This window comes from Ursus arctos, unplaced genomic scaffold (genome assembly GCF_023065955.2).
Source record: "Ursus arctos isolate Adak ecotype North America unplaced genomic scaffold, UrsArc2.0 scaffold_26, whole genome shotgun sequence".
Classification (NCBI taxonomy): domain Eukaryota; kingdom Metazoa; phylum Chordata; class Mammalia; order Carnivora; family Ursidae; genus Ursus; species Ursus arctos.
In genome coordinates, this window is record NW_026622941.1 from 31,420,351 (window position 1) to 31,448,088 (window position 27,738).

At 37.2% G+C, this 27,738-nt stretch overlaps 1 protein-coding gene across 1 annotated transcript in view; it reads right to left on the bottom strand.

Annotated features, from left to right (window-relative positions):
- Window positions 1-375: 375 nt before the first annotated feature.
- The window catches only part of SLC2A13 (solute carrier family 2 member 13), a 352,860-nt gene continuing 325,497 nt past the window's right edge, over window positions 376-27,738 (bottom strand). The window contains exons 8-10 of the mRNA XM_026502097.4: window positions 11,323-11,444; window positions 11,050-11,202; window positions 376-5,471 (exon numbers count right to left, since the gene is read on the bottom strand). Coding sequence (XP_026357882.1) covers window positions 5,245-5,471; window positions 11,050-11,202; window positions 11,323-11,444 — 502 coding nt within the window. The 3' untranslated portion in view covers window positions 376-5,244. The remainder of the gene's footprint in view (window positions 5,472-11,049; window positions 11,203-11,322; window positions 11,445-27,738) is intronic.

Sequence of the window (27,738 nt, forward strand, 5' to 3'; positions counted from 1 at the left end):
GTCCAAAAGGAACTGTCAACTAGTCATCCAGCAGGTATTTTGTTTTTATTTACAAAGTAAATATAGTTTCTGTCAACCCAACATAATGGCTTATGTCACATCTGGTTTTGACAGCAACCAGAAATATTATTCAAGGGTTCCTAAAGCATTTCATTTCAAAGTTTTATATTTACTATTTCGAATAATTCCCTGGAACAATTTTTAGGTATTACATATTTATTTTTAAAGATAGTTGAGTTTATCTATGATCAAGAGATAATATGAGTAGGATTGCATAAATTTATAGATAACTAATTTTTGTCGATGCCTTTCTGTGTAACCTAGATCCTAAAATCAAAGGAATTAGAGAAAATACAAAAGTGCAAAGGAGATAAATGACTAATGAATTGTCGTAACTTTTATTAGATTATTTTCATTTACAGTTCTGGCACTGACACTTTTTTTTTTAAAAAAAGATTTTAATTTTATGTAAAGATTGAACTTCAGTAAAATAACTTAAAAAATTTACATATACATCACTAAATTTCCATAAAATATACAATACTTTTGATACAGCTATAGGATAGAATGACTTTGATACATATTCATAATTATTTTTAAGAGATATCCCATATGTCACATGTAAGAATAAATATATTGAATTTTCCAAGACATGTGAAGTATTAAATACTATATAACATGCACTCAAATTAAAATATACATTTTGAAATACATATTTTAAAAGCATAAAACGATTTAATCTAGATGTACATTAGAGCTTCTAAATAGAAATCTGAACATTTATTACAAATAAAGATACTATAACATCAAATGAGATATAGTCCAAAAGCCTCTAGGAACCAGTTTGGACATGTAGAATATAAAGTTCTACTTTGGCTAGAGGTAAGTCTCATTTTTTTTTAACCTTCAAATGAGATGGAATGATGTTAAATTTACTAAAATTGTAAAACTTCACAAAATATCGGTTTTTAAGTGCTTGTAAGCTGCATTCCTTTTTCTCATACTGATATGACAAAAATCAAACACACGAACTTAACTGTGTGAAATAAATACATGGATATTACTACCAAATGAAAGTAGTTATTGAACATACCATAGACCAAATCACTCAAATGCAAGACTGCTTTATACATATAAAGTAAAGATTTATAGGAATTACACCATTTTACACTCACAGGCAAATTAAGAGGATAAAATTCCCTCATGTACTTCTGAACATCATTAATACTCTTACAAAATATCTCTTTGATGAATATTGGCACACAAATATTTCCCTCTCTAAAAGACAATGTAAAAGAGAGTTGGTAGCAGTTAGCTATTTGGCATTTTAAAATGATTGCTATTATTTCCAGAAAACAACAGTGTTTCTCACCCAGAAGAACTGAATGTACTGATAATTGATATGTTGCTACCACCTGATCAAATTAGCTTAACATTTCTGTACATGAGGCTAAGAAAATTGATAAGTGACAGAAAACAGGACATTAAAAATCCAGAGAAGAATTCTAAGTCTTTTCATAGGCAGCAGCTATACATTTTACCCACTATGTAACAGATTTTGCTGTAAAGCACATGTTATGAATTCTCTGCCATGGGCCTGCTAGGTCGTTGTTTTATTTGCAGTTAGTAACAAGATATAAACTGAAAACTTGTTTCAACAGCTGTATAAATTAAAGTTATTAGGTGCTTAGTAAAATTTGAGATTTTTTAACCAGGAGAATGGTAAAAAACCAAAACTGATTATAACAAAAATCTCATTAATTGTTGTTAATTACTGTGCCAATGAGATAAAACAATCCTTCCACTCCCCCTCACTGTAATACAATATTTCTAAACTATATTAGTGTCTTTAAGTTGTGAGACTTTCTTAGATAAGAGATAGTTTTTAGAATATCCTTCCCCTAGAATCTATGATTACAATACATTTCAATTTTACTTTCCCATATAAAAGCAAAAGGGTAAGTTGTCAGTTTACTTTTTTTCTGTTCACTCTTCCTCTACATAGTGGATTTTGAAATGATTGATAGTAAACAACTTCTAAATTTTTTACTTTAATGGAATTCTCATTTTAGAGTGAATAACAAAAAATAATAGAGTCTCCTATACTAAAATATAGCTCAGTGGTAAAATAAAATTATGAAAAAGCACTTGACAGCATTACCATCATAGCATTTTCCATCGGGGAACTAATTACTGCATGTGGCTGGGAACGAAATTTCAAACATAAATATCACCCTTTAAATTTAGTTTTGACTTAGATCCTTTATGAATACATTAAAAATCATGTTTTGGGTAATTAATGACTAAGGTGCAACAGTTAAAATTATTAGAAATGTTTGTATTGAAGAAAAATTATTAATACCAAATCTTTAAAATTTATCTGACATCACATTCAGTCCTATGTGTTCAGATGCAGATGAAGGGTTATATTCTCTTTAGTTTATGGCAGATCTCATCAGCCACCAAGCTAAGCCTCATATAGGGGTTATGACTTTCTTTACTATGTGTTCCTCAAACATAATATGTCTCTATTGAATTTGCAGCATGCTTAGAAGAAAACCTTAATTTCAGTTGAAAGCATGATGCTTAATCTGTTTTAATATAGTAGGTCAAATCATACCATTTATAAATTGTCCTACAAAATATATATTTGATGATATTTCAAATGGAATGTTTTCAAGTTGATAGTGGTAGCCAAAGATGCTGAGAACTTAAAAGATACGTAATATTAAAAAAACCTGCAAAAGTCAAACAATTTTTAATATACTATAAAGGTTCACCAAATCTAAAAATAATACTCTAATTGTATAAGGTTTCTTTTTAAGTAGTTGTTTTTAAAAAAAATATAATCTTTATACTGTGCCACTCTGTCTTGTACTTCAAAGATACGGAATATTGTCTTTATCACTATATAAATAACAAATAGTCCTTTAAAGGAAAGGTTGAGGAGAATAGGGGAGGAGAACTGTGGCTAATTTTCCCTGTTACTATGTGCATTTATGGATATAAAGTTGAATATACCATTTGCTTACATCAGGGAGAACAGGCCATGTTCTGCTTTAGGAAATAATAAAAGTCCAGTTGCTCCTTTAATAAAGTTACTGTGCATTCAGCCCAGCTGAGTACATAAGCATATAGTTAAGGCTATTATATAATAAAGAGAAGAATTGAGGCAATTATTTGGATAAATCAGAAAAATACATTTTTAGAGAGCACTTTATTGGTCTAAATTTTTTTTCTTTCTATCATATTCTGATTTTACCACATAATAGCTCATTTTCCATCTCACTTTACCTGTGTGAAGTACTACACAGAGAAGAAATTTCTTATGGGATAAGAAATATCAATAATTTTTTCTATTAAATCACATCTGCTTTTCTGGGGGAAAAATCAATATCCCCTTAGAAATCAATTGTCAAAGCACCTAGTTCAGGGAAAAAACTCTCTCAAATTTTTTTATTGTATGAAATGGTCAAAGGGAGAAAACTTTTTTTTTTTTTTTTTTTGGCTGAAGGAGTTTTAGGCAGGTGAAGTGACAGTTCAAGCACTTATCATACCCTTGGTGGCTATGAGAACAAACCTCCTTGGATACATTGAGTTTGGTAATAGTGATAGGAGTAAGCCAGACTTCAAGCGAAGAACAAAACATCTTGGAGACTGACAGAAACACACTGAATTTAGGGATAGCCATCTTTTCACTCCAAAGAGTACCTTATTAGATGTTTAGAGCCATATTAAAATCCATCAAACTTATGTATTCCTATCTGGCCACAAACAATTCATTCATAATTTTCACTGGAACTAGCAAGTAATTTTGTATATTCTGTATAGTTCTTAAGAGCAAAAATTAGAGTTCATTTGATGAATGAGCATAAATACCAATGAACACTTTGAGAATACATTGTAGAAATGTATGCAAGTATTAGAACCATTAATCTGTTCCAATAGAAAATCCCTATTTTTAGACAAGAAGGAAAAAATCCAAGCCAAGTATGAGAAAAAGGAAACACCCACAGACAAATCTATGTATCTTTTTTTGATAAACTGTGAGGGAAAATGAGAAAAGGGTGTGCAAAATAAAAATGAGTTTATGTTCTTAAAGTAAAAAAAGACTAGTACTTTTAAGTAATGTCACAGTTCCCTTAAGAGTTAATAAAAAGTTAAGGAAAAAATAAGAAGTCCCACTATTTAATTAAACAAAATATCAATAACAGCAGGATCATCTGTCACTGATTTTCTTCCTTTCTTTTTTGTTTCGGGAATTATTTGATTAAAAGAAGGGGGAAAATAGTCTGCTAGCAGCTATTAACACAAACGAAGGCACAAATAGGACTCCAGAGGTGATGAGTGAAGGCGTGGTGAATATCAGGTGATTTTGGCATGAACAGAAACCCTGAAATACAGTCAAAGATCTGGTGCTATTTTGTGTTTACAGGTGCATACCTAAGTGACTAATGCAAATCAGGGATCCATAAAAATTTTTTCTTTCTTTCTACAATAAAATATACTTATCAAAACTTGCTAGCTTATCTGTGCAAATGTATACTTATCACCAATGCAAAAAAATATGTATGAAAATAAACCCTAAAAGACCTGCTTTTCATAATGTTCAAAAGGTCCTGTGCAGAGTCAGTTTCTGAAGAACTCTCAAGATCTGACTTGGAGAGAGAGAGCAAAATGCGGAATCCAAAGGAGATAAGGACAGCCGTGTCTCCGTAGGGGGCACTTCTGAATTTGTTGAAAGCTTAAACAGAATTTACCTTCTAATAGCTGATCACAGGTAAGCTACTTGTCCTTAGAAAATTTAGGGCCAATAGGCCATGTTTTGACAGAAAACACCCTTGGATCTTCTCCCAGAATCCTTCTTCATAAGGATATCATACATATATGATTAAGCTAGATTAGCACTGACTCTACTGCCACTAATAATTATACATGGTTTTAGGAAAAAAGGATACCACTGAAGTCACTGGATACATATTCATTTTAGACTACCTCAGGAAGGAATTACATACATTTGTTCAATAATTATTAGTTTAAAATCTCTAAATATTGTTTTACATTTCGCTTGTGAAAAAAAATGTCATCATGGTTATATCTTCCTTCTAATCAAATATTCTAGAATATGAGGTCATTCAAAACTAGACTAAAAGAACCAGATTAAAAGCAGGGCAGTGAGGCCACCAATTGCTGCTTTTGTCCCCCAGGTTTGTTTAAATACCTAAATGTATCAGCAGCTGAAAATTACTCCACATCAGAAGCATCGTTGTCAGAAAGATGATAGTTGCTTCCTTTCACCCGAATATATTCAATATATCTCCCTTCATCAGAATCTGAAGCGCCACATGTACATAGCCTGTTGTCAAAGAGTGATTCAATTTCCTCTAATTTTTTCCCTTTGGTCTCAGGAAGACAGCCATAGATGAAAAGGAGTCCCACACCAGCGAATCCAGCATAAAGGAAGAAGGCTCCTGCAATGGAAAATAATACATATTTGTATGTACAGTCCTAGGTTGGAAAGAGTACTTGATTTTGACTTTTCTTTCTGGTCAGTCATGCGTAACTGTGGTCTGACATGGAAGCAGACAATAGCTACCAGCCTGCTTTACTCTTATTGTTCTAGCTCTGTGAGCATAATACAATTTACCTTTCTAAGCTCAGGTCATGTAATGTCTAACTCAAGAAGAATGATAAACTGGGTTCAGCTATAACTTCTGCTTTGAAGTCTCTCCTCACTTCCCTGGCTGGAGATCATTGTTCTCTCTTATGTACTTTTACAGCACTTTGCTGAGGCCCCCATCTTCATAAACAAGTATTACAGTTGTGTGCATGAATTTGTGTCTGTCTTGTCTACTAGACTGCAAGGCACTTTGAGGGAGAAATTTCTCATTTATCTTGTATTTCTAGAACCACATATAGCGATGCCATTGCTGAATTCATGACTCAGTGGAGTACATGGCAACTGTTATCTTTCCAGTCTCTCATGCCCAAAGTCTAGGAGTCAACCTTGATTTTTCTTACTTTCCCGCCCAATATCCTGTCAGGAGATCCTGTTCGATCTACCTTCAAAATACCAAAAATGACCACTTTTCGCCATTCCACTGGCATCTCTAGTTTAAGGGCCATTCTTTCTCATCTGCACTACTGCAGGAGTCTTTTAACTAGTCCCCTTGTTCCTTTTGTTAGACCACTAAGGTCCACTTTTTTTGGTCTGTAGCACTTCTCACCATCTGACCTACTATAAAAAGCTTACTAATTTGTTTCCTTGAGTAGAATGGAAGTTCCATGAGGTCAGAGAATTTTGTTTTGCTGTCACACTATGCATGCCAATGTAGTATAAATAAAAAGACCTAAGTAGTACCTGGTTGTGTTTTCTAAGTGTCAATACAGCAAGCCTAGATGGATGAGATATATGTGACTTGTGTGTATTCTCTACATATTTCCAAGATGATCTTTTCCTTTATAACCGAATTCTCAGTTTAAATATAAGAACCTAATTACAAAGGAGTTCCTGCCTAATTTGAGGCCTTCAATCCAGATCATCCTGGTGAAGGAAGATGACAAACTAATGTGACAAATGGCTGCAGAAAGGCAATCAGGTTGGGGGTTTAAATCTTTCTGACTTCCAGTCATTGAACTGCCTCTCTGTGACTCAGCTTCCATATCAGGTAAGAAGAGATGGTTTCTCAGCTCCTATTTGGTTTATAATTCTATAAATTTTACAACCCAAATCAGGAGCAGGTATGGGAGAGATGGTTATGAGGTGCTTGAGAGGGAGATGTGCTCTTCTGTTTCAGTGTCAAAACTGCTCTCCTCGAGGGCTGAGTCTATATGGCTTGTTTGTATTTGGGTTCCCAACGCCTAGAATGGCACCTGACGCACCAGTGGGTCTAGGAATAAATGTTGTTGACTGCCAGATGGAATACATTGGGTAAGCAGATCTGAAATAAAGGGCAAAACTTGACAACATAAAGACATATTTCAAAATTAAGCTTTAAGCAAAATAGAGCCGTTAAAGAACTGAAAAATATTTCTCAGTTCTGCTGAATCATTACAGAATGGGAAAGAAAGACATTATTAAGACTTTCTCTTTTTTTTAGAGCATGCACATGTGCGAGTGAGGAGGGGCAGACGGTGAGGGAGAGAATCTCCAGCAGACTCCTCGCTGAGTGTGGAGCCCAATGCAGGCTCGATCTCATGACCCTGACATCATGACCTGAGCCAAAACCAAGAGTGGGACATTGAGCCAACCAAGTCACCCAGGCGCCCCCCCCCCAGACTACCTTCTTAAAGACATGGCTGTAAACAGCCATTTCAGGAATATCCACAGAAACATTTCTTGGGAAGGCTCAAGAAAAACTATGGAGGAAAAATGCTGCTGAACTGGCCACCTGAAAGAATCTGCTCTGGAATGAGGAGGCGTTGTGAGAAAGTAGAAGTCAAAAAGAGGTAAATTATGAGATTTCGAAAAAATATGAAAGGGTTGACTAAATCATGACATAGTTTGTTAGATTAAATCATCAGAAGCTATACAACTCTTAAGGAGCTGGACTGGTATAAATCACATTCTTGGTTTATAAACACAACTCCATTTACAAATGTAGGGGTCCTTTATTTCATTTGTTTGGTTCATGTTAGACATATTTTTTATGTCTTATACTTGGTAAGTAATCAGAAAACAGTAAGTACTAGGTCACATGGGATATAGGACTGAGTGTTACAGTGAGAGGAGGGGACCATGGCTCTGTAGAGTATGGATCTGAAAGTCACAAAGTGACACAGGCAGACTCCTGGGATAGTTTCTTAAATTCTCTTGACCCTGGCTTCCTCATCTGTCTAATGGGGAAAATAACTGCTGCCCTGCCCAACTGCAAAGAATAGAAATAATGTATGTTACATGCCTATTAGAATTCTGGAGGTTGGTTACCCAAAAAAGGGATGGCATTACTAAATTCAACTAAATGACTAGGGAAGAAGGGTTGCTGTTAGAATAGAATGATATTAGTAGGACTTAAAAATTGGGAAAGTTTTCATGAAAAAAGGTGATACTGACAAGCTAGGTCTTGGATAATGTGGGGATTTAGGGGAAAAAATGAAAGGAGATAAAGTGTGTTCGATTACAGAGAAGTGAAAATTGTGGGAAGAGAAATGGAATCTTTAGCAGGGAGGGACAAGGATGGTAATCATGATGATGATAACACAGAAAAAATACGCAGATGGTAAAATATTTTAGACTAAATCAGGCTGCTAAACTCCAAAATCTTTAACAGAGCAAACTAGGTTTGGCTTCATACAATATAATATTGAGGAAACATTCATGTTTCACAATTTAGGAACAGTGGCATAAAGAAAAATAAATCTGTCAGTGCTCAACCCTTAACAATTAAAAACAATTAGATGGATTACTATTCTTAAAGATTCTTAAAGGCCATATGGCTCCGTGCTTGTGACCCAGATTCCCAAGCCAAACAACATCAAGAAAACTCTATTAAAATACAAGACATAGAATCTGAAGAACGTAAAGCAGGCAAATACCAAAACCTCCGAAATGCATTCCATTGGTGAGACCTGGGGTTAAGCCCCAGAGGCAGGGGCCGGGGGGGGGGGGGGGGCGGCTGTGACCTGCTCCAAGTAATGGCCAAGTCAGTTATGTAAACTTACTTATTTCTCCTTGGGATAAAAGTGAAAAAACATGTAACGAGTCTGTCAGGATTGTTAAGTGCAGATATTTCTCAGCTTTATTCTGAAGGAAATAAATCTTCTTATTAGAGTCCTATATTAAGTTTCAGATTTAAACAAATATTTAATTGAATTATACAGAATGAGGAATCAAAGATTGTGTGTAACTGGATTTCAGTATCTCAGTACAGGAACTTTGACACAATGCTTTCCAAGGGATCTATCTAGCAGATTTAGTATTCAGTACTCAAAGTGCTATACATAAAATGGTATACTGGTGACAGTTTTTAGTAATAAACATTAGTGAATGGGTCCAAGGCAGACCTAAGTATAGTTTAGAAAGGAAACAAAATTTGAGGTTTTATGAAATAACAAAGGAGGAAATAAAAGACCTGGCATATTTCAAGAGAAATACATATGGTATATGCTTGTTAAATCAGGAACAGAAACATGTATCTTACATAAACCAGTAACATGTAGATTAAAATTCCGATCCAAAAACAGGGAAAAACAACTTCATCTGAACTTAAATCTTGTTCCACTACTAGCAAGCAGTAGACCAAAGGGACTACTGTGCTGACATAATAGAAGCTTGGCTTGATGCAGAGCAGAAAGCTGCTTCTAACTGGATATAGTTTTTTATTACATGTAAAAATGTGTTTATATTTATTATATATTTAAATGGAAGTGCAGTTGATACAATTTACATTAGTTTCAGGTGTGCAACATAGTGATTCCACAACTCTTATGGTCTTATGCTGTGCTCACAAGTATAGCTACCATCTGTCACCATACAATGCTGTTATAGTACCATTGACCATATGCCCTATGCTGTACTTTTCATCTCCGTGACTTACTCATTCCATTACTGGAACCCTGTACCTCCTACCATTTTGCCCATCCCCCTCCCCTCTGGCAACAACCAGTTTGCTCTAACTGGATATTTCTGAAAAAAGCCTGGCTAAGCCCTATTTAAATTTGATTTCTTTTGCCTCATGTTGTTTGGGCAGCATAAATTTGAGAGAAAGGAGCTTTGGTAACTAAAGTCTTGCCTTGTAGACTTTTGGTCTATGACTTAATAAAAAATACTCAGGATGTTAATTTATATTTAGGTCTTTAAATATTTAAGAATTTTCTAAAACAAAAAAAATTAAGCATTCTCAAGAATTAGTAAATATGGGTAAATATTTATTGTATCAAAAAGATAAGTTTCTGAATTTATGTATAAAGCTTTAAACTTTCTAAATGTTCATTGGGAGAAACAAGAGTTTTATAAAGATAATACCAATACAAGGATGTTTCAGAAGAGAGAGGAGGAATAGATTCATATGTTTCCTCGTATTTAAAATTCTTCTGCATATTCATTTGACAGACACTTCTGAGTGCTTATCAAGTGAACAGGATACCCTGAAGGGCATTGGGAAGATAATGGTGAACAAGGCATAAGTCCTCGCCTGAGCTTCAAACATTTATGGTCCAACTGTGAGGGGGGTGTGTGCGTTCTTGCAAAAAGGAATTATAAGTGCCCAGAGCATGGGATGAGGTGGGGTGAGTGATGGGGAAGGGATCAGAGAATAGTATAAGAAAGAGACCCTCCATATACATAGACTTATGGGGAGATTAGAATAAAAACCTCACATTTCATCATTTAAAATCCAGTTACAAACTATAAACTCATACATATAATGAAGAAATTCTGTTGCTAAAAAGAAAATCTTTTCATTTTAGTAAAAATGGACTTGAAGTAGCTTCCCAAAGCTTTTTCCTGACTCAGCCACTTCCTAATACTGTTTTGAGTTATGGTCCACACATTTTCACATAAACACTTCTGTGTCAGGTTTATGCTTCAGGCAGTGGTAAGTGCTGCTCTGAGTGGGCGCTGAAATTAACATGCTGTGGCCTGAACAGCACAGATGATACAGTGGAAGGCATAAATCACAGCATGATCTTTGGGGAAGCTACTTGGACATGACTTCCATCTCCGTCATGAGACATCTTCAAGCATTAGCCCTTAGATTCCCTGCCTGCATCTTTTCTACCATTCTCTGCTGTTATGTTGCTTCATTAAACTAAAAGCACTGCTGTGAAGATTTCCAACGGGGGAGATAACTGGGAGGTGTTTGGGTTGGAAGGTGGGTAAAGGCTATAAGGCACTGAGGGACAAGAAGCAATGCTGCTGAGGAAAGGAGAATTCCTTTGATCTTTTCCAGGTACATTGTCAAGGCCTTTGGGGAATGAGAAAACCACATAGAGCTTACTTCTAATAGCAAAAATATAACCATCTGTAACTTTTAAACACAAATGATAGCATGCATAAAAAGAGGAGGAAACATAAAAATGAAACTACAGGTGGGAAAAATATTCTCTTACCATAGTATGTAAGATACTCTGCTGTGTGTAAAAATGTCAGTGAAACCAAAACGTTGAAAATCCAATTTATTCCAGATGAACATGCATTTCCTGTACTTCTTGCCCAAAGGGGATATATTTCAGAATTCACAGTCCAAGGCATTGGTCCCATTCCTGAGAAGAACATAAAACTAAAAATTTCAGTAAAGTAGTTTATAAGGAATTTGAAAAAGAGTAGTTTGTCTCCTCTAAAAAGAGACACTTTAATTAACACAACACAAAGCCTTTGTTTACCAGGTGCGAAGAAAATGAGATATAAAATAAGGCCCAGAAGTGCGGTCCAGGAGTATGGTGTAGGGCAGAAATTGTAAGCCCAAAATACTTCTTCTGTTTTAAATTTGGTTTCATTCTCACACCTGAAAAATAATGCAATACAAGTATTAATGTTTTAGGGTATAGTTGCAGAAATCCAATGTGCTTATCTTGGATGTATCTGAAAGTTCCCTAATATCATTAAGGAAAAGGGTCCAAGATGTTTTTCTTGGGAAAAAAATTTAAGATTTAAATATACAGTATTAGCTATAAAGCTCACATAGAACATTTTAGACAGAAATATAACTCAAGAGGAACACAAAGACATACACTATGTGTACAACTCAACAGCAAAAAACCCAATCTAATTAAAAAATGGTCCGGGGGTGCACCTGATTGAGCATCTGATTCTTGGTTCTGGCTCAGGACCTGATCTCAGGGTCCTGAGATTGAGAATCAGGCTCCGCGCTCAGTGGAGATTCTCTCTCCCTCTTCCTCTCCCCTCCCCGCTCTCAGTAAAAATAAAAAAAATCTTTTAAAAAAATGGTCAGAGGATCTAAATAGACATTTTCCTAAGGGAGACATATAGATGACAGGTACATGAAAAGGCGTTCAACATCATTAATCATCAGGGAAATACAAAACCATAATGAAATATCACCTCCCACCTGTTTGGCTACCATCAAAAAGATGAACAAGTGTTGGTGGGGATGTGGAGCATGAGGAGCCCTTGTGCACGACTGATGAGAATGTATATTGGTGCAGCCACTATGGAAAACAGGATGGAGGTTCCTCAAGAAATTAAAAACAAAACTACCATATGATTCAGCAATCCAACTTCTGGGTATTTATCTGAAGAAAACGAAAACACGAACTTGAAAGATATATCCACCTGCATGTTCACTGCAGCATTATTAACAATAGGACATGAAAGCACCCTGAGTGTCCACTGATGGATGAATAGAGAAAATGTGTGTACACACACAAATATTATTCAGCCTTAAAAAAGAAGGAATTTTTGCCATTTGTAATAATATGCATGGGCCTTGAGGGCATGATGGTCCGTGAAATAATACCGTATGATCTTGTATGTGCAATCTAAACAAAAATACTGAGCTATGTCATAGCACAGAGAAAAGATTTGTGGTTGCTGGGGCATGGAGTTTTGAGAATTGAAATGGGTCCAAAGGTACAAACCTCCAGTTAAAAAATAAGTCATGGCAACTACAGTTAATAATACTGCATCGCATGTTTGAAAGTTGGTAAGAGAGTAGGTCTTAAAAGGTCTCATGACAAGAAACATTTGTAAATAATGTACGGTGATGGACCTTTAATGCCAGTTGTCCACCTGAAACTAATACAATGTTATAGGTTAATTATACCTCAATTAAAAAAAAACATTGTGTTTTATACCCACTGCATATAAGTCACACATGATTACCAGTTAGTCATAGTAACACTTTAAGACTAGTTATGGTAACACTTTAAGACTATCAAGAATCAGTCTTGTGGTAGAAAGACCTTAGAATTTGCAGTCAGGACAAGATTCAAATTCCCAAACCAGATTTTTTTTCATCTCTAAAAGGGGGATAATGCCTTACAGGTAATTTTAAGGATTGTAAAGAGGTGACAGTGTAGATGTGGGGAGGGAACAATGCTTGTATCTGATCCCAGCTAACACTTTCCCTTCCTGCTGTATGTACTTCCGTCTCAGTCACTCCCTGGTGACTCTGCCTCCTAGTTCTATTGTGAGGCAAAGTCTTCTCTGGTCTTAGATTGACTCTCAAGTTGAACTTTGTTTTTACCTTAATTGAAACTGGGAATTGCCCATGAAGACACAGCTTCAAAAACATTCATGCCCTCATTGTCATTTTTAGACTAGTGTTCTGCCTCTGTTGACCTCTATGTTTGAACCTTAACATCTAAGCCCTGTCCTTGCTGGTCTGGTTATGACCTCCATCATAACACCCCACCTTGTCTTCCTGAGTTGGATGCCTGGTCAGTCATATCCTCCACCCCCTCACATCCTCTGCCACAGCTGTTTATTTTTATTTCTGGCCTATATAATACGTTGGCTTCACAGTTCATTATTTAGTCTCTGAAACTGTATAGTTCGCTTGATTTGGAACTATTTTACTTCAAGGTCTCTGCATTCCTTTTCTGATAATTTCCTCCACACCCAAATCACAATCTTTAGATTCTAAACTCCCCTCAGTATTCACTTAACCTCATCACTCAGTGTAGACCAGGCCAGTACTCTTTGCTGGCCTCTAGAATCCATCTTTCCTTCCTTCATGCTTATCTGCCATCCTCACAATGTCAGTTTCCAACCCTGTGCAGTACCATTTAACTGCCTTCAATTACCGCTGGGCTAAACTTTGGTCAACTGTTGCATCACATAATTAAAATATTTGTTACTATCTTCTAGTACTGAAATCTTTCCCTCTTTCTCACTACTAAGAAGAAAATGGAGGACGTTCAATTTGAACATCCTCAGTTTTACTCTCTTGAACCTCTGTTTTTCTGCATTTTCTTTTCTTTTAGGGCTCTTCTACACCTCCATTAGTACCATGTCTCTTGCCTTTTCTAAGGACCTGCACCTCCTTCTCCTTCTGTCTCTGCTGGGGTCACATTCCATCAGCAGTCTGTCTCTTTCTGCCATTTTCAGTTTTTGCCGGTATGAGCCTTTCCTTCTGTTTATGACACACAAGACTGCTGCTACTCAGCTCTTCAGCCCCTTTTGTATTACACTACTAGTTCATCTGTAATTACCGAGAAGTTTATATTGGTGAACTCTTCATCCTCATGACCCACTCTTTCCTTCATAGCCCGGCTTCGCCGTCCAACCATAGGCCAGCAGACCGAGTCACTCAGGCTGTTTTCCTGAATCTACTCATCCAAAAATTAGACCTCGTAACATTCCCTTGATCTTGAGGTTCTTTGATTACTTTCTGGTGGTTGATATTGCTGACAACCCTTTTTTCTTCTCTCTCCCTTTGCTTTTTACAGTTACATCTCTCTCTTCTCTCTCTGATATATATGTCTAAATTGCTTTTTAAAGTGTCTCTTCCTTCCCTCAACCTCTAGGTGTGTTCTATGGTTCTATTGTGGGATCTGTCCCTGGTCTCTTAAACATCTCATCTAATTTTAATTAATTTTTTAAAAGAAAGGCAGATGCGGTGCCTCATTCGGATGTGTCTGGAGTCCTGGCATCTTCACTACCCTACATTCTCCTACAAACTGAACTTGAGAACTTGTTTGGAGGTTCTAACAGGTGCGCAGCTTCTCATATATCCTTGATGGAAGAACAATGTCTGGGAAGGTCATCCTCTTTGAGCGCACAGCTACGAGAGGGATGCACATGGAAGGGGGAGGAAGGGGACACCTGTCTAGCTAGCCAGATCAGCCAAATGCACCCTGGCTATCAGTGGAGTGACCTATCACTGCCAGATCACCCTCACGCCCACCCATCTCATCTAATTTTAGAGATCTATAATCTCCACATGGATGCTCCCTGATAGTTTATTCTAGCATTGACTCTTCTCTTGCTCCATTGATGGCATTTAGGTATCTGCTAAATAGCCACTATTACCACGGTCTGTTGGAACAGTAACTGTGTAATGCACACTGAGTGCTTAGCACACTGCTCAGCGTGTGGTGGATGCGTAGTAAGTACTCCTGTAACAGTGCCTCTCATGACGTTTCTTTTTCCATAGCACCACCCATTCATTTCCTGAGTTGAAATGGGTTAAACTCTTGCAGTTATCGTCAATATTTTCTTATCCATCTCTCTTTGAATCCTCTATAATTTTAAGTCCAATTAAAGAAGAGTGGCTAAGACTATGATCTCTGGGACTGACACCCTATGTTCAAATCTAGGTTGGGACACCCAGATTTGAAGCTGGGATATTTGTAACCTAGGTACTTAACTTTTTAAAGCCGGTGTCCTCATCTGTGAAATAAGGATTTTCCTGGCACCTACCTCAAATAGTTATTTTCAGGCTTACATGAGATGATGTATGCAAAGAACTTCCCATGATACGGGTAAGAATTCATAAATACATTGCCTACACAGAGTTTCTGGAATCTGACTCTTCTTTTTTATTTGCATTAATACCACCCCAATCATAGCAGTAGAAAACAAATACAGTCTCCTAATGATTTTCCCTGCGTCTAGCATTCCTTTCTTCAAACTACTACCCCACCAAGTTGAGCTCTCGAAAGCACTGCTCTGGCCACCGCACTGTTCAAAAACCTTCAGCCCGCTTAACCCACTGCCTATAGAATGGGGCCTGCAAAATTTGGCTGCAGCCTGCCTTATCTTATACTCCTGTATATAATCCTTTTCTCCAACTGAATTAAACTACTAATTTTTTGAACCAGCTTTCCAGACCCAGTATGTTCTACTCATGCCATTTCCTCTGACTGAAGGCAAACTCTCACTCTTGATCTCCACTGTCACAATCTAGTTTGGCCTTCAAGGTGAGTACAGGTGCCGCCCATTCACCTATCTGAAATACTCTCTCCTCTCAATGGATTTTCATTTTCCTCACTTATATCATTTTCACATAAGTGCTCTGTAATGTCTTATCTGCATATCCTCCCTCTTTTACTGTCCTGGACTCTCATCCGAGGCAGCATAGCACAAAGGGTAAGGTCTAGAGTTAGGCTGCACGGTTTTGTATCTTGGTTCTATTACTTACTAGCTGTGTAACTTTGGGGAAATTAGTCAACCTCTTTGTACCTTGGCTTTCTAATCTATAAAATAAATGTCCCTAATAAAGTTGTTACAAAGATCATATACAGTTGTGATTATATGGCACAAAGAAAGTGATTTAAATGTTTGCCATAAGGATAGCCAGTTTTGTATCCCCTACCAGCCTTTTCCTAAATCTCAACCTCTAGTTCATACCAATATTCTCTATGGACATAAATGAAGCCTTTGCACTGAACTGTGAGTAGAAAACAGCATTAGAAATCCCCTTATCAATAATCTTCCATCTTCATTCCTCACCAGTCGAGTTAGGAAGATCTTAAAATGAGACAATAAGGGGATAGGGAGGGAGAGGGAAAGAGAAAGAGGAGAGAAAAAGGCAGGTTCCTGGGGAGGGAAGGGCTTACAAATACTGAAACCACTAAAATTCACTGAAAACTTCTATTTGCTATTTTCATTCATTATTATCAAAATCACTTGCAGGATCTCTCTTGCTGGAACAGTGGAAAGCAGCATATTTTAGGGTGAGATCTGTGCTTGGTCTGCTGTAGCTCTTCACTGTGTGGTCGTGCATGTTGATGTGCGTAGACGGGCAAGTGACTCCTCGTCCTCCCCGTGCTGATTTAGGAAAGCGCCGCAGGCTCTGACCTGGCAGAGTCACACACTCAGCAGTGCGGGGACAGCTAATGACTAAGACTGTGACATCATCTGACCTTTAAAATATAAACACTAGAAATCCCAACTACAAGATAGAAATGTATATTCCAAATGTTATTGCAAAATACCCTTGTGTGTTCCTGGCTGAGGGACTGCAGATGGAGGAACATAATGCTCTGGAGAAAGAACAAAAATACTTTGACATCAGTGTGTGGGTTGGGATCAGAAAAAGCCATGCTCTTTGACGGGACACCTCACCACCTTCTAGAGCACAACCAGAAAACGGACGACGGTAATGGGCGCTGTGCAGAGAGGCTGCAGCAGACAAAGCAGCAGAATCGTGCAAGCAGGCAAAACGAGGACTACTTGACCGAGAGCACAACTGGACGAACACCAGACATGCAGACCATAAATGATCAGTTTGCTGTTCCAGCCACGGAACCCACAGTGCTGCATTTAATAATGCTTCTCGAAATTAACAGCTCTCTTTGAAGGTGGAACAATTCTCCCTTGCCTACTTAACTAACACCCACTCTAAAACCAGTTCAGATGTAGAGCTATTTCTGCGTTGTATGTTACCTCTCTCTCCATCAGATATCCAGAGAAATAACCAAAGGAACTAAGCGCTGCAACTGCTCTTGCCCCAATTAACCATAAGCAATTTGTTCTGTGCCTCCTACACAGCACATGCTTTTTGTATTGCTCCTTTATTCTCGATGAAATGAACCACTTCATGTTCATAGGTGGGGGATGTGAGAAAGTGCAACCTATATTTAAAATGCAAAACTTCAAATTTTTATTTAGCCAGTCCTAATCATTGAGAAACCAAGAGAACTCTGCCCCATCCCAGCGTTTACAAAAAGATGCAGGGTTTTAGAGAAGGGAAGGGAGAGCTCACTAGGGTTTGCCTGCCACATCTACCATTCTTCTGCTGAGTTTTCTGCACATGCTTTACTTTTCCAGTTCATTCCTGGGAAGTGGGAGTGAAGCACGGTTCATCTCTAGTTCCTGATGTAGGTCTGTGATTTCTTTAGAGAACATCATTAAGCTACCACCTCAAAACAAAATGGACATCCTTAAGGGTGAACTTTAATAGTCTTTTATCTGTAGGAATTTATGATCAGATTACACAGTGATAGTCTGAGCATGGTGGTAGAGAAGTACCTAGAAAGGATAGAGTATCTCCACTGGGAAGGACACCTTCGCTCTTGTCTGAAGAGAAATAAACATAATGCCAATCACTCAGAGGGCCAGGATGATGTAAATTTATAAGAAACCCAAGCCATGAGAAATTTCAACTTTTGGACATTCCCTCAAAGCAATAGGAAAAGTTACTGTTAGAAACTTGACTCATTACTTTTCACTTTAATTTCTGTTCACTAGCATAATTCCTACATGATAATCTAACGAAATAAACTTGTGAAGGGTAGCAACATAGCATTTAAATTCTTTTTTTAAGATTTATTTTAGAGACAGAGTGAGAGCGAGCACGGGGAGGAGCACAGGGAGGGGCAGAGGGAAAGAATCTAAAGCAGACTCTCCGCTGGGCATGAAGCCCAAAATGGGCTCAGTCTCACGACCCCGAGATCACGACCCGAGCTGAAATCAAGAGTTGGACGCTGCACATACTGAGCCCCCAGGCGCCCCAGCGCAGCACCGAAATTCTACCATATGTACAGCTGAATAATCTTAGAAAACTACGGCTGCCTAGCTTGCAGTGTGCAGACCAGGCTGAAGATCTTCAGATGTTTTTTTTATTGTCTAGACTTTTATTTTTCCTGTTTTTCATTTTACAGTTTTCCTACAGAGGACTGTCACGTAAAGGCAAGTTGAAAAAAATCATCGATTATCTTTTGCTAATTATTATTTTATGGTAAAAAGAAAATTTCAAATTATTGAAACAAATCACAGACATGGGTAAATTTCATTAGCATTAGATATCTGGAGCTAAAGGTCTCTTTGAATGAAGTTTTATTTATATATAAATCTTGGTATTTAAACCATTTACCAATATGTTGGCTAGCTTATATATCTTGACTATGGGAAACAGATAGAATATGAGTAGGCAGCCAGATGAAAATAATATTTAAAGCCATACAGATACAGTAAGTTTGGTATAGTCTCTAATTCTGGTAAGAATTTAAATTGGCATAATTTTCTGTTAGAATGAAATCTGGCAATTTGGACATAAGAGTATTCATATCCAGATATTCATGACCTAAAGTCTCATTTCTAAAATTTATTCTTAGGAAATTATCTGAATGGAAACATTATATGCTGAAAGGTATTTCATTATACTTTTATATATCACAAGCTTAACACAGATGAATAATTAGAATAATAGAATAATAAAGATATCCGCAATGGAGGGTAGTTAAGTGAATTAAGGCACAACAACTGTAGGGAATAAAGCAGCCATTAAAATAATTATTAAAAGTAAGTTGGGCTAAACTACAAAGGTCTGAAATTTAAGTCTTAGATCTAACTTTCATTTTGGTGTCAAACGAACAGTACAATGAATTTACAATCAACAGAAGTAAGTGGTTCCCTGTCACCTCTCTGGCTCCTCCCAGACTTGTCCCCTGAATTTCTGGGGTCAGTGTAAAGAATCTGCCAGGTCAGAAGAGCCCTGAAGTCTGCTTTGGGGAGGGTCCACGTCAGCATTCAAAGTTCAACCCCATTTCTAAGAAAAATGTCCTATTTTATTACTTCAGAAGAAAATACTTCATCATTCCTTTTCCTGCTGCATCATTACACCAGCAGCAAGCCTGGCTATGGTCTGCTTTGTAAAGATTAACTGGAAACATGGAAGATATCATGAACTTGGCAGTGCACGGAACATCAACTACAAATATCTATGACACAGGGTTATAGCAGAGTAAATGGAAATATGGAAAACGGGGGGGGGAGGAAATCTCTGATGATGATGATTGTTTTCACTTTTGAATTTAGAGTTCTGATAACGTCACTCTGACAAGATAGGAGCAACTTTAACATCTCATAGGCAACTAATCCTGCGCCTCTTTTTCTATTGTTTCACTCTAAATTTTTTCTATAGTAAAGGCAAGCATTAGAGTGAAAGTTATTAGCTATTCTCCTGCTTCCACTGGCACTGAAAGAAAGGGAAACCTTGCCTTTGAATTACAAACCTTCTCCATCATTCTGTTCCTTCATATTGCCCCAAAGGCCTCAGAGCTCCGGTTCCATATTTATACTTGGCTGTCACTACACGGCCTCCCTTCTTAGGAGGCTGACAGTGCCTGCCTCTCTGTTCACAGCTCCAGAGTCCCCCACGTGCAAGTAGTAACGCTCTGCCCCGTGAACGGCTTGCCAGGCTCTATGTTTGACACCAGCAGCCTTGGCGTATGGTAGATGCTTTATGCCAGAGAATGACTTGATGAATAGTTTATATTCCCTCTCTCTGGAAGTCAGAATATGACCTATTTGAACAGGTAAGAGCAATACAGAAGTGGAAAGACTCAGAGAAGAGGATAAACAGAGGCCACAAGAAGGATCATATAGTTGATAGTGCTAGGGGAGTGCAGAAGAGAGAGGCGAAGGGCAGACCGCCACCAGTCTGATGCGTAGTATTCTAGATCTTCTAATTTTGTTCTCTTACTTTTCTTTGTAACTTCACCATAAAACTTCCATTAACCAGGAAATCTGGTGTCTTTGTTCCTCTCTGCATGAAAAGTTCTAAAAGAATAATGGCTAAGTTCTAAGTGTACTGATCCTGATTGTGAATCTATGAAATCCCACAGGTCCTCAAAAGAATGTATCACAATGGTCATACAGTTCCATTCTTGTAACAAGGTTTTTTTCAAATATTGAAAATATGGTACAAAATACTACGATAACTTTTCCCCATATAGTCACTGTGGGAGATGCTACCCTTATTCCAACTATAGCTATACTCTGTTGCTCACATATTTTCTGGAATTCTTTTTGGAATCATATTCGGAATCTGCTTGTCACTCAAGAAAACCAACATTTTTTTTTCATTTTCTACATTTTCTACTTTGGGCTCCCTTCCTCCTTTCTTTTATTTCTTGCCATTATAAGCCAATCCTATAAGGAACCCCGAAGTATTGGGTGAAAAGGAGAGAGTGAACCAAATGGGGTGGAGGTGGGGAAACTGTAATCGAAGTAACAGCAACAAGTCCAGTATAATAAGTTCATTTGTTTGTCATGGGCTCTGGAGCCATGAGAAACGTGGGACGCTGCTGAACACGCTGCTGAACGTGCTGCAGGCGCCCTGCTCCCATCAGCGGTATTTAAACTGAAAGCCACTTGTGAGATCTGAAATGATGTCTAATACCTTGCATGATGTATATACTTGTTAAATGAAGAAAAGGCTTAATTCAATAGAGTTGATTCTGCTGACTGCTACTGATTTCCTAATTTAGTATAATTTAATAACCATTTAATAATTAAAAACATTTTTTTCAAAGACAATACTTTAGTAAATAAAATTAACAATACAGTTTATCATGAGGCAGGGTTAGAATTGGCTCTTGTGTGATGATGATGCTATGATAAGGATCTCATGATGGCAGATTATACCATCCCTCTCAAGTTCAAATGCGATTCAGAGACCTGAGGTTTTCCCCACCCTGCAGGCTTTGCTCTCCTCCCTGACTTCTTTTACTCTCCCACATTTCTTGGGGACCTTTCTCCAGTAAGGACACAGTACCTTTCTCTTTCCCCTTCCTGCCCTAGGGCTTCATAGGCCAGTATACTTAATACATTTTACACATAAACAACGTTCCATGTTTTTTAAACAAAACAATAAAAATACTTTTATTAAGTTGATCTTTGGTCATCTGATACCAATCTCGCTACAATACTGTATTAGAGAAGATGTATATTTGCCACTGAAATTTTTAAGTTCTAAGAATTTACTGAATTTAAAAAGTTATTGCCTGTGGTGATATCAGACATATTTCCTTACATAACCATCATGAAATCTGTCTGTATCATCCCAAGCTATGAGAACTTCACAACAGTGCTCTGCGCTCATTTTCTTTCCACTGCAAGAGTTCCTGCACAGTATCCCCGCATGCGTTTTTATTTGCAGGTGCATGGGAATGAATATAGCTGATTTACTGCAGTTGGCTTTCTTGATGCAAACAATGGTATAATTTGTTTCTTGGATTCTTTTCAATCCATTCTACAGCTGCCTTCCATCAAGTGTGAGTTCTGTGGCTTCTTTCTGAAAGCCGTGTTCCCAACAGAAATGTCCTTAGGTAGCAGTAAATCTTCACTTGAGGAAGTTGACTAATATTTGTATGGAGTTTTACCATACACCAAACCCCTTAATATACATTAACTCATTTAATTCCCATAATAATCCAAAGCAACAGCATCAATAGTTTCATTTTGCGTATGCGACAAGTCTTTAAAAACTGCAGTGGCTTTCCCAGATTACACAGAAGAGGTAGCATTTGAAACCCAGTCTTCTCTGTTTCTTTCTCCTTCAACATAATCATCCTACCAGTTCATATACATTATATATATATAAAATATATATTATTAGTATAATTAGTATAATTATTAGTGTGTATATATATATATATATAGAAACCTCTTTCTTGAGGTGTCTTATTTTTTTATGGAATATAAATGGAAAAAGAAGAGATGAAAACTCTGCTTGAAATCTTTCCTAAGTCAGTGTTCTTCCTTAATGTCAGAAGTGAAGTCACTCCATCTCTATTCAAAATGGGTAGAATAAAACGTTTCCCAAAAAGCATGAGGAATTAAAATGAGTAGCACCTTGGCAACTTTGGGCCTCTGTGTCTTGTACATTCTCTTCTCATTTTGCCTCAAGGCACAAAACAATAATCAGAACAGAAGGATGCTGATATGAGCTAGGAGCTAAAAGTATCACAAAACAATCTCAATAACTAGATAACTCATTTGAGGGCAATGACGTCAACCCTACGATTGTATTACAAGGAGAACAATCACTCCAATACAACGAGATGGTATAGTGTTAAGCAGTCCTAAATAATACATACTCTAAAACACAGAACTACATAATGACTTTCTCTGATAGAGTGGTAAAGGAAGTAAGAAAAAAAGTGTCCCCAGAAAGTTGCTTAGAGGATGAAAATGTGCTTGGAATGTCTCAGAGATTACTTAAAAAAGAAATTGTGCCATAAGTTATTGGCATAAGAATTTTGTAATTGATGAGGAGATGGAGTCATTATTACAGAACTATAAACTGTAAGGCAGTTTCACATTATTTTATCTCAAATTACTGCTAAAGTAAAAACAAATTTCATAAATTAAGCACTTTGATGGCAACTGCCTTTTTTCTCACTTTCTCTTTTATATCGAGACTTCTGAAACAATTTACTGATTACCAGGAATGAAACAAACCTATAAAACAGAAATGTGTCTCAATCATTCTAAATCAGAGCTGGGTTTTCTGCCATTTGTGTGAACGTATAGCTTAACAGGTTCTTTAACATCCACCCGTCTGTCCTTCTACTGTGTTCCTGGCATTAGAGCAAAGCAAATCGTGTCACACCCACCTTCAGGCTCCTCACCCTAAAAGCACCCCTGGCTTCACACCAGGCGGATGCCTGCAAGGTGTGCCCCCTGCTCCAGTCTTTACCTGGCCTGTCCTCCACTTCACCTACTACCGTCACCCCTGCTCCCACTGGCCAGCACAGTGACAAGCACACAGTTGGTGCTCAGTTAATATTTGTCACATGCATCAATCATTTTCACCATTTGACAGGGTAACAAGAAAATACTGCCTCGCGATTCTGAAATTCTTTTATTTCCAAAGCAATTTTATGTAAGGAGAGAATGAATTAGTATAATATGTTCTTTCTTCATATGAATTTTTATGATTTTGTTAGTTTACAGCAGGTATTTAAAGTTACATATATTTTTAACTCCCAAGTTATCATTCCTTTAATTAAATTATTTCAACAAATGTTTGTTGTATTCTAGGCATGAGAATAAGCCTTAGAATAGATGACTTTAAATATTCATTCATTCCATCACTTAACAGTCATTTACTACAAGCTAAGTGCCAATTAAATTATTACATGAACCAAAAAGAAACTAGCCAAAAAGAAATTAGCAGGTGAGAAGTTTTCATATTTCCTAACACACACACACACACACACACACACACACACACAGAAGAGAAGATTAGTGGGGATCTGTGGTATTTTTCTTCACACAGAGAGAAAAGGGACCGTAGCAATGGACAAAGTGGGTGGGTAGGCTGCTGTTAGACCCTGACCTATCCCGAGGGAGGGAACTTGGCACTTTTGCCTGTGGTTTAGTTATCCAGGAGACTGGCTCTAACACCGAGTGATGAAGATTATTCAGAGCCCGTGAGCAAGAGATGGGCAATCTTAGATTATGGGTGTTTCAATATTTGGGCTCTGTCTTGGATTCTAGATGAACTTGTATTCTGTGGAGTTAAGATAACCATGGTCCTGGAATTGTGCCTCGAACAAGGTCAAGGTCTTAGGAAATGAAGAGAAATCTTAGGGAAAAGCACATACTCTAAGGAAGGCTTGCTATACTTATAAAGTACATTGAAAAAACCTTATGTTCACCTTGGGTAGAAGTTTTCCCAGAGGGTCCCTGAAGTTGGCAATATGCCTCAAAGTTCTACCCCTTAAAGGAAAGGGGGTCCTGAAGCATCTGAAATGCACATCCTAGGCAGATACTGGCATATACAGAGAGAATACAAAATTCAGAGGTCGGTCCTCGGGGATGGTAAGATCAGTCTGGCTGCCCTAATCGCAACAGAGAAAACCCAGAGTCATGCAATTTTAGGAGCTGGGAAAACTTCAGACAGAGAGTATTAAATCTGGACTCAACCTTGGTGAGTCATCGTTCTTTGTACTCTCTTTACCCTATGTGGAGTGGGGGGATGGCTCCAAGGATTAAATACTTTATCTAAATCCTCTCTCTGATAATATGTAGAGTATTTTCCCCAGAAGAAAGTGCTGATCAAATTTGAGATTTCAGTAAATGGCCTACTTTGAGCTTTTTTGGTCCCCCACTTGCCTTTGTTCTTGGCATGGTGCCTGTAATAGCTAGAACATTTTTATATGACTCAAATCATAGCCACAAATAAATTTTCTGCGACTGTTTTCTTTTTCAAAAAAGATAAAATTGTAATGTAGTAAAACAGTGATGTTAAGGTGAGCCTCTGATTCGGATATCAGGAGTTACTCAATCTGGTTAAGTTTCAGAAGAAAAGGAGTTGGACTGGGTAGAGGGCCAGTTTTGTACAGAGGTTCACAGCACAAGCTTTGCAGGAGAACAGATCTAGGTGTGAATTCTGGTCAACCACTTACTAGCTTCCACCAAGACAGGAATTTTTTTTCTTGTACAAAATTCTATACATTACAACATTCCCTTGCGGATATGATGTGTTTCCGATAGAAGAAGGAAATAATCTGGATTCCTAGGATATCTTTTTTCCTTCCCAGCTCATTTATTTATCCCACAGGTTTTTTGTTAAATCTTTTATAGCATTTTGATATCCTACTGTACTTCGGTATACTTCCTTCCTCTTTAGTCTTTACTGAAACAAGTTTTCTCTTCATGTAATCATGAATACACTTATTCTTTTTATACAGTAATATAGAAGCATTATCTTTTGGAACATTATAAATTTTAGGATGAAAATGAAAAAACAGCAAGGGTAAGAGACAAGAGAAGGTGTCCTGTGAATAAATGAATAAATCACGATGCAAGGTGAATGGAAATAGTTGGGAGACTTAGATTTCCTTACTGTCTAAAAATCAAAAAGGGCAAATGCACGAAGTTTGTGGATGGTAAACTGCTATTTGCTAGCCATGAATCCATCAAGAGAGGAAGGCAATGAGCACTTACGAAAGGCACATTACAAGTTTTACTGGTGGTAAGATAACACACGTGATACTCTTAATTCTATCACAGAAATCTGGACCAAGTATGAGAATCTACAAAGTAATAAGAACAACTACATAGTAATAAAAATAATATTTGATTACCCATATTTGCTGAAGTACATATACAAAAATATTCTACTCCTAGGAGACTTGTGTACATTGAAATAGAAGAATTATGATTTTCTGTATGTGCAAAAGAATTAGGAACCATCTGAAACTTCCCTAAAAATACTCAAACTTGCCTGTTTAATAAAGGGAGATTGCACTAAAGTGGACTTAAGGGGCTAGAAGGGGGAGCCATACCATTCAACATCAATTACAGGCCCCAACGGGAAAAGATGCACATAAATCTACAAGAAATCAGCCGTGACAAGTCACCCAGGGAGAAACTGTCATAAATCACCCTGAACTCTTGCTTTTCTCAATCTCCAATGGACTTGCATTCAAATAACCCGTCCCAAATTCCTCTTTAAAATAACATTCCTCACTTGTTAGGTTTGCCTGTGGTTTTGCCATAGTTTGTATGTCCCTGAATTGCAATTCTCTGTTATTCCCACACAAACCCAGTTTTTTAATGGTAACTTACTTTTCAAGTTATGATAGTGATACGTGCTGCTTTTTTCTCTTGGATAAGCACAATTAACAGAACACCGATGCTAAGTAGCTGAAGGTCAAAGCTGCCCTGCAGTCTAAGTTTCCAAATTCCGACCCCTCATCCGCACGTACCCTATCATCATGAAATACGTTATATTAGTGTACTATTTTAGAGTTCCTTCCCCACACATATTTAAAAACCTAGTTTGCATGTGTGTGTGCAAATAAAATTAGGTTCATGCCATAGTTGTCTGAGAGTCTGTTTTGTTAAAATTTGTCATACATATAAAGAATTTGTATGTATAAACTATAAACTACAATAAGAAGACAACCACCCGTATACTCACCAACCAGTTTAAAAACCACATTATTATTAGACTTTAGAAGCTGTTTACAGGTCACTTTCTGATTGCATGCCTCTCTTGGTCCCACAGACAATCATCATCATTAATTGTGTTAATTATGCCCTTGTCTTTCTCTATTGTGATGCTACTTATATATGCATTCCTAAAATATGGGTAGCTTCATGACTGATACTGAATTTGACGTAATGGAATACTGTATGCTTTCTTTCAGGACTTGCTTCATTCCTGAAAATTATGCTTCTGAGATTCATCCATGCTGCTAACCTTTAGCTATATTTCATTTTCAGTGTGCTATGCTATATACTTTAATAAATATACCAGTTTATTGTTTACAATTTTTAAAACTCATATATATTGCTGCTATGAACATATTTTTAACATGTCTCCTGGTGTATGTGTGTAAGGGTTTCTCTGTTAAATATAGAGAAGTGGAACTGTTGGATCATAGGTTATGTTCATGGCCAACTTTATCAACAACAGAAACTGTCCTAAGGACTTGGGTCCATTTAGACTCTCACCATCAGTAGATAAGAGAGAACTCTGCACTGCAACCTTGCCAGCTTTATTTAATTTTTTAAGATCTGCTAATCTGGTAGATGAAGATGGTCCTCCACTGTAGTTCTAATTTGTATTTTCTTGAGCCTCTTTTTTATATGGGTATTGGCCATTCGAATATCTGCGTTTATAAAGTGTCTGCTCTTCTGCATCGTCCAACTGGATTGTTTCTTTTTCTGACTGGCTCGCAGAAACATTGAGATATACTGTACATCGGGACTGTTCAACAGAAATATAATGTGAGCCACATACATAAGTAAAACTTTTCTAGTATCCACATTCAGAAAATGAAACGAGTGAAATCAATTTTAGTAATATATTTTAACTCAATATATATAAAATATTTTGATTTGAACATGTGTCCAATATAAAAATAAAGAAAATACTGTACTTTGTTTTAATATTAAGTCTCTGAGTCTGGTGTGTATTTTACACTTACGGTACATTTCATTTGAGACAAGCCACATTTCAACTGCTCAAAAGCCACAGTGGCTTGTGGCTACATCAGTGGGCAGCATAATTCTAGGTACTAAGCATCTGCCAGGTATACGTGTTATAAATATCTTCTCTCAATGTGGGGCGCTTTTTTTTTTTTTCAATT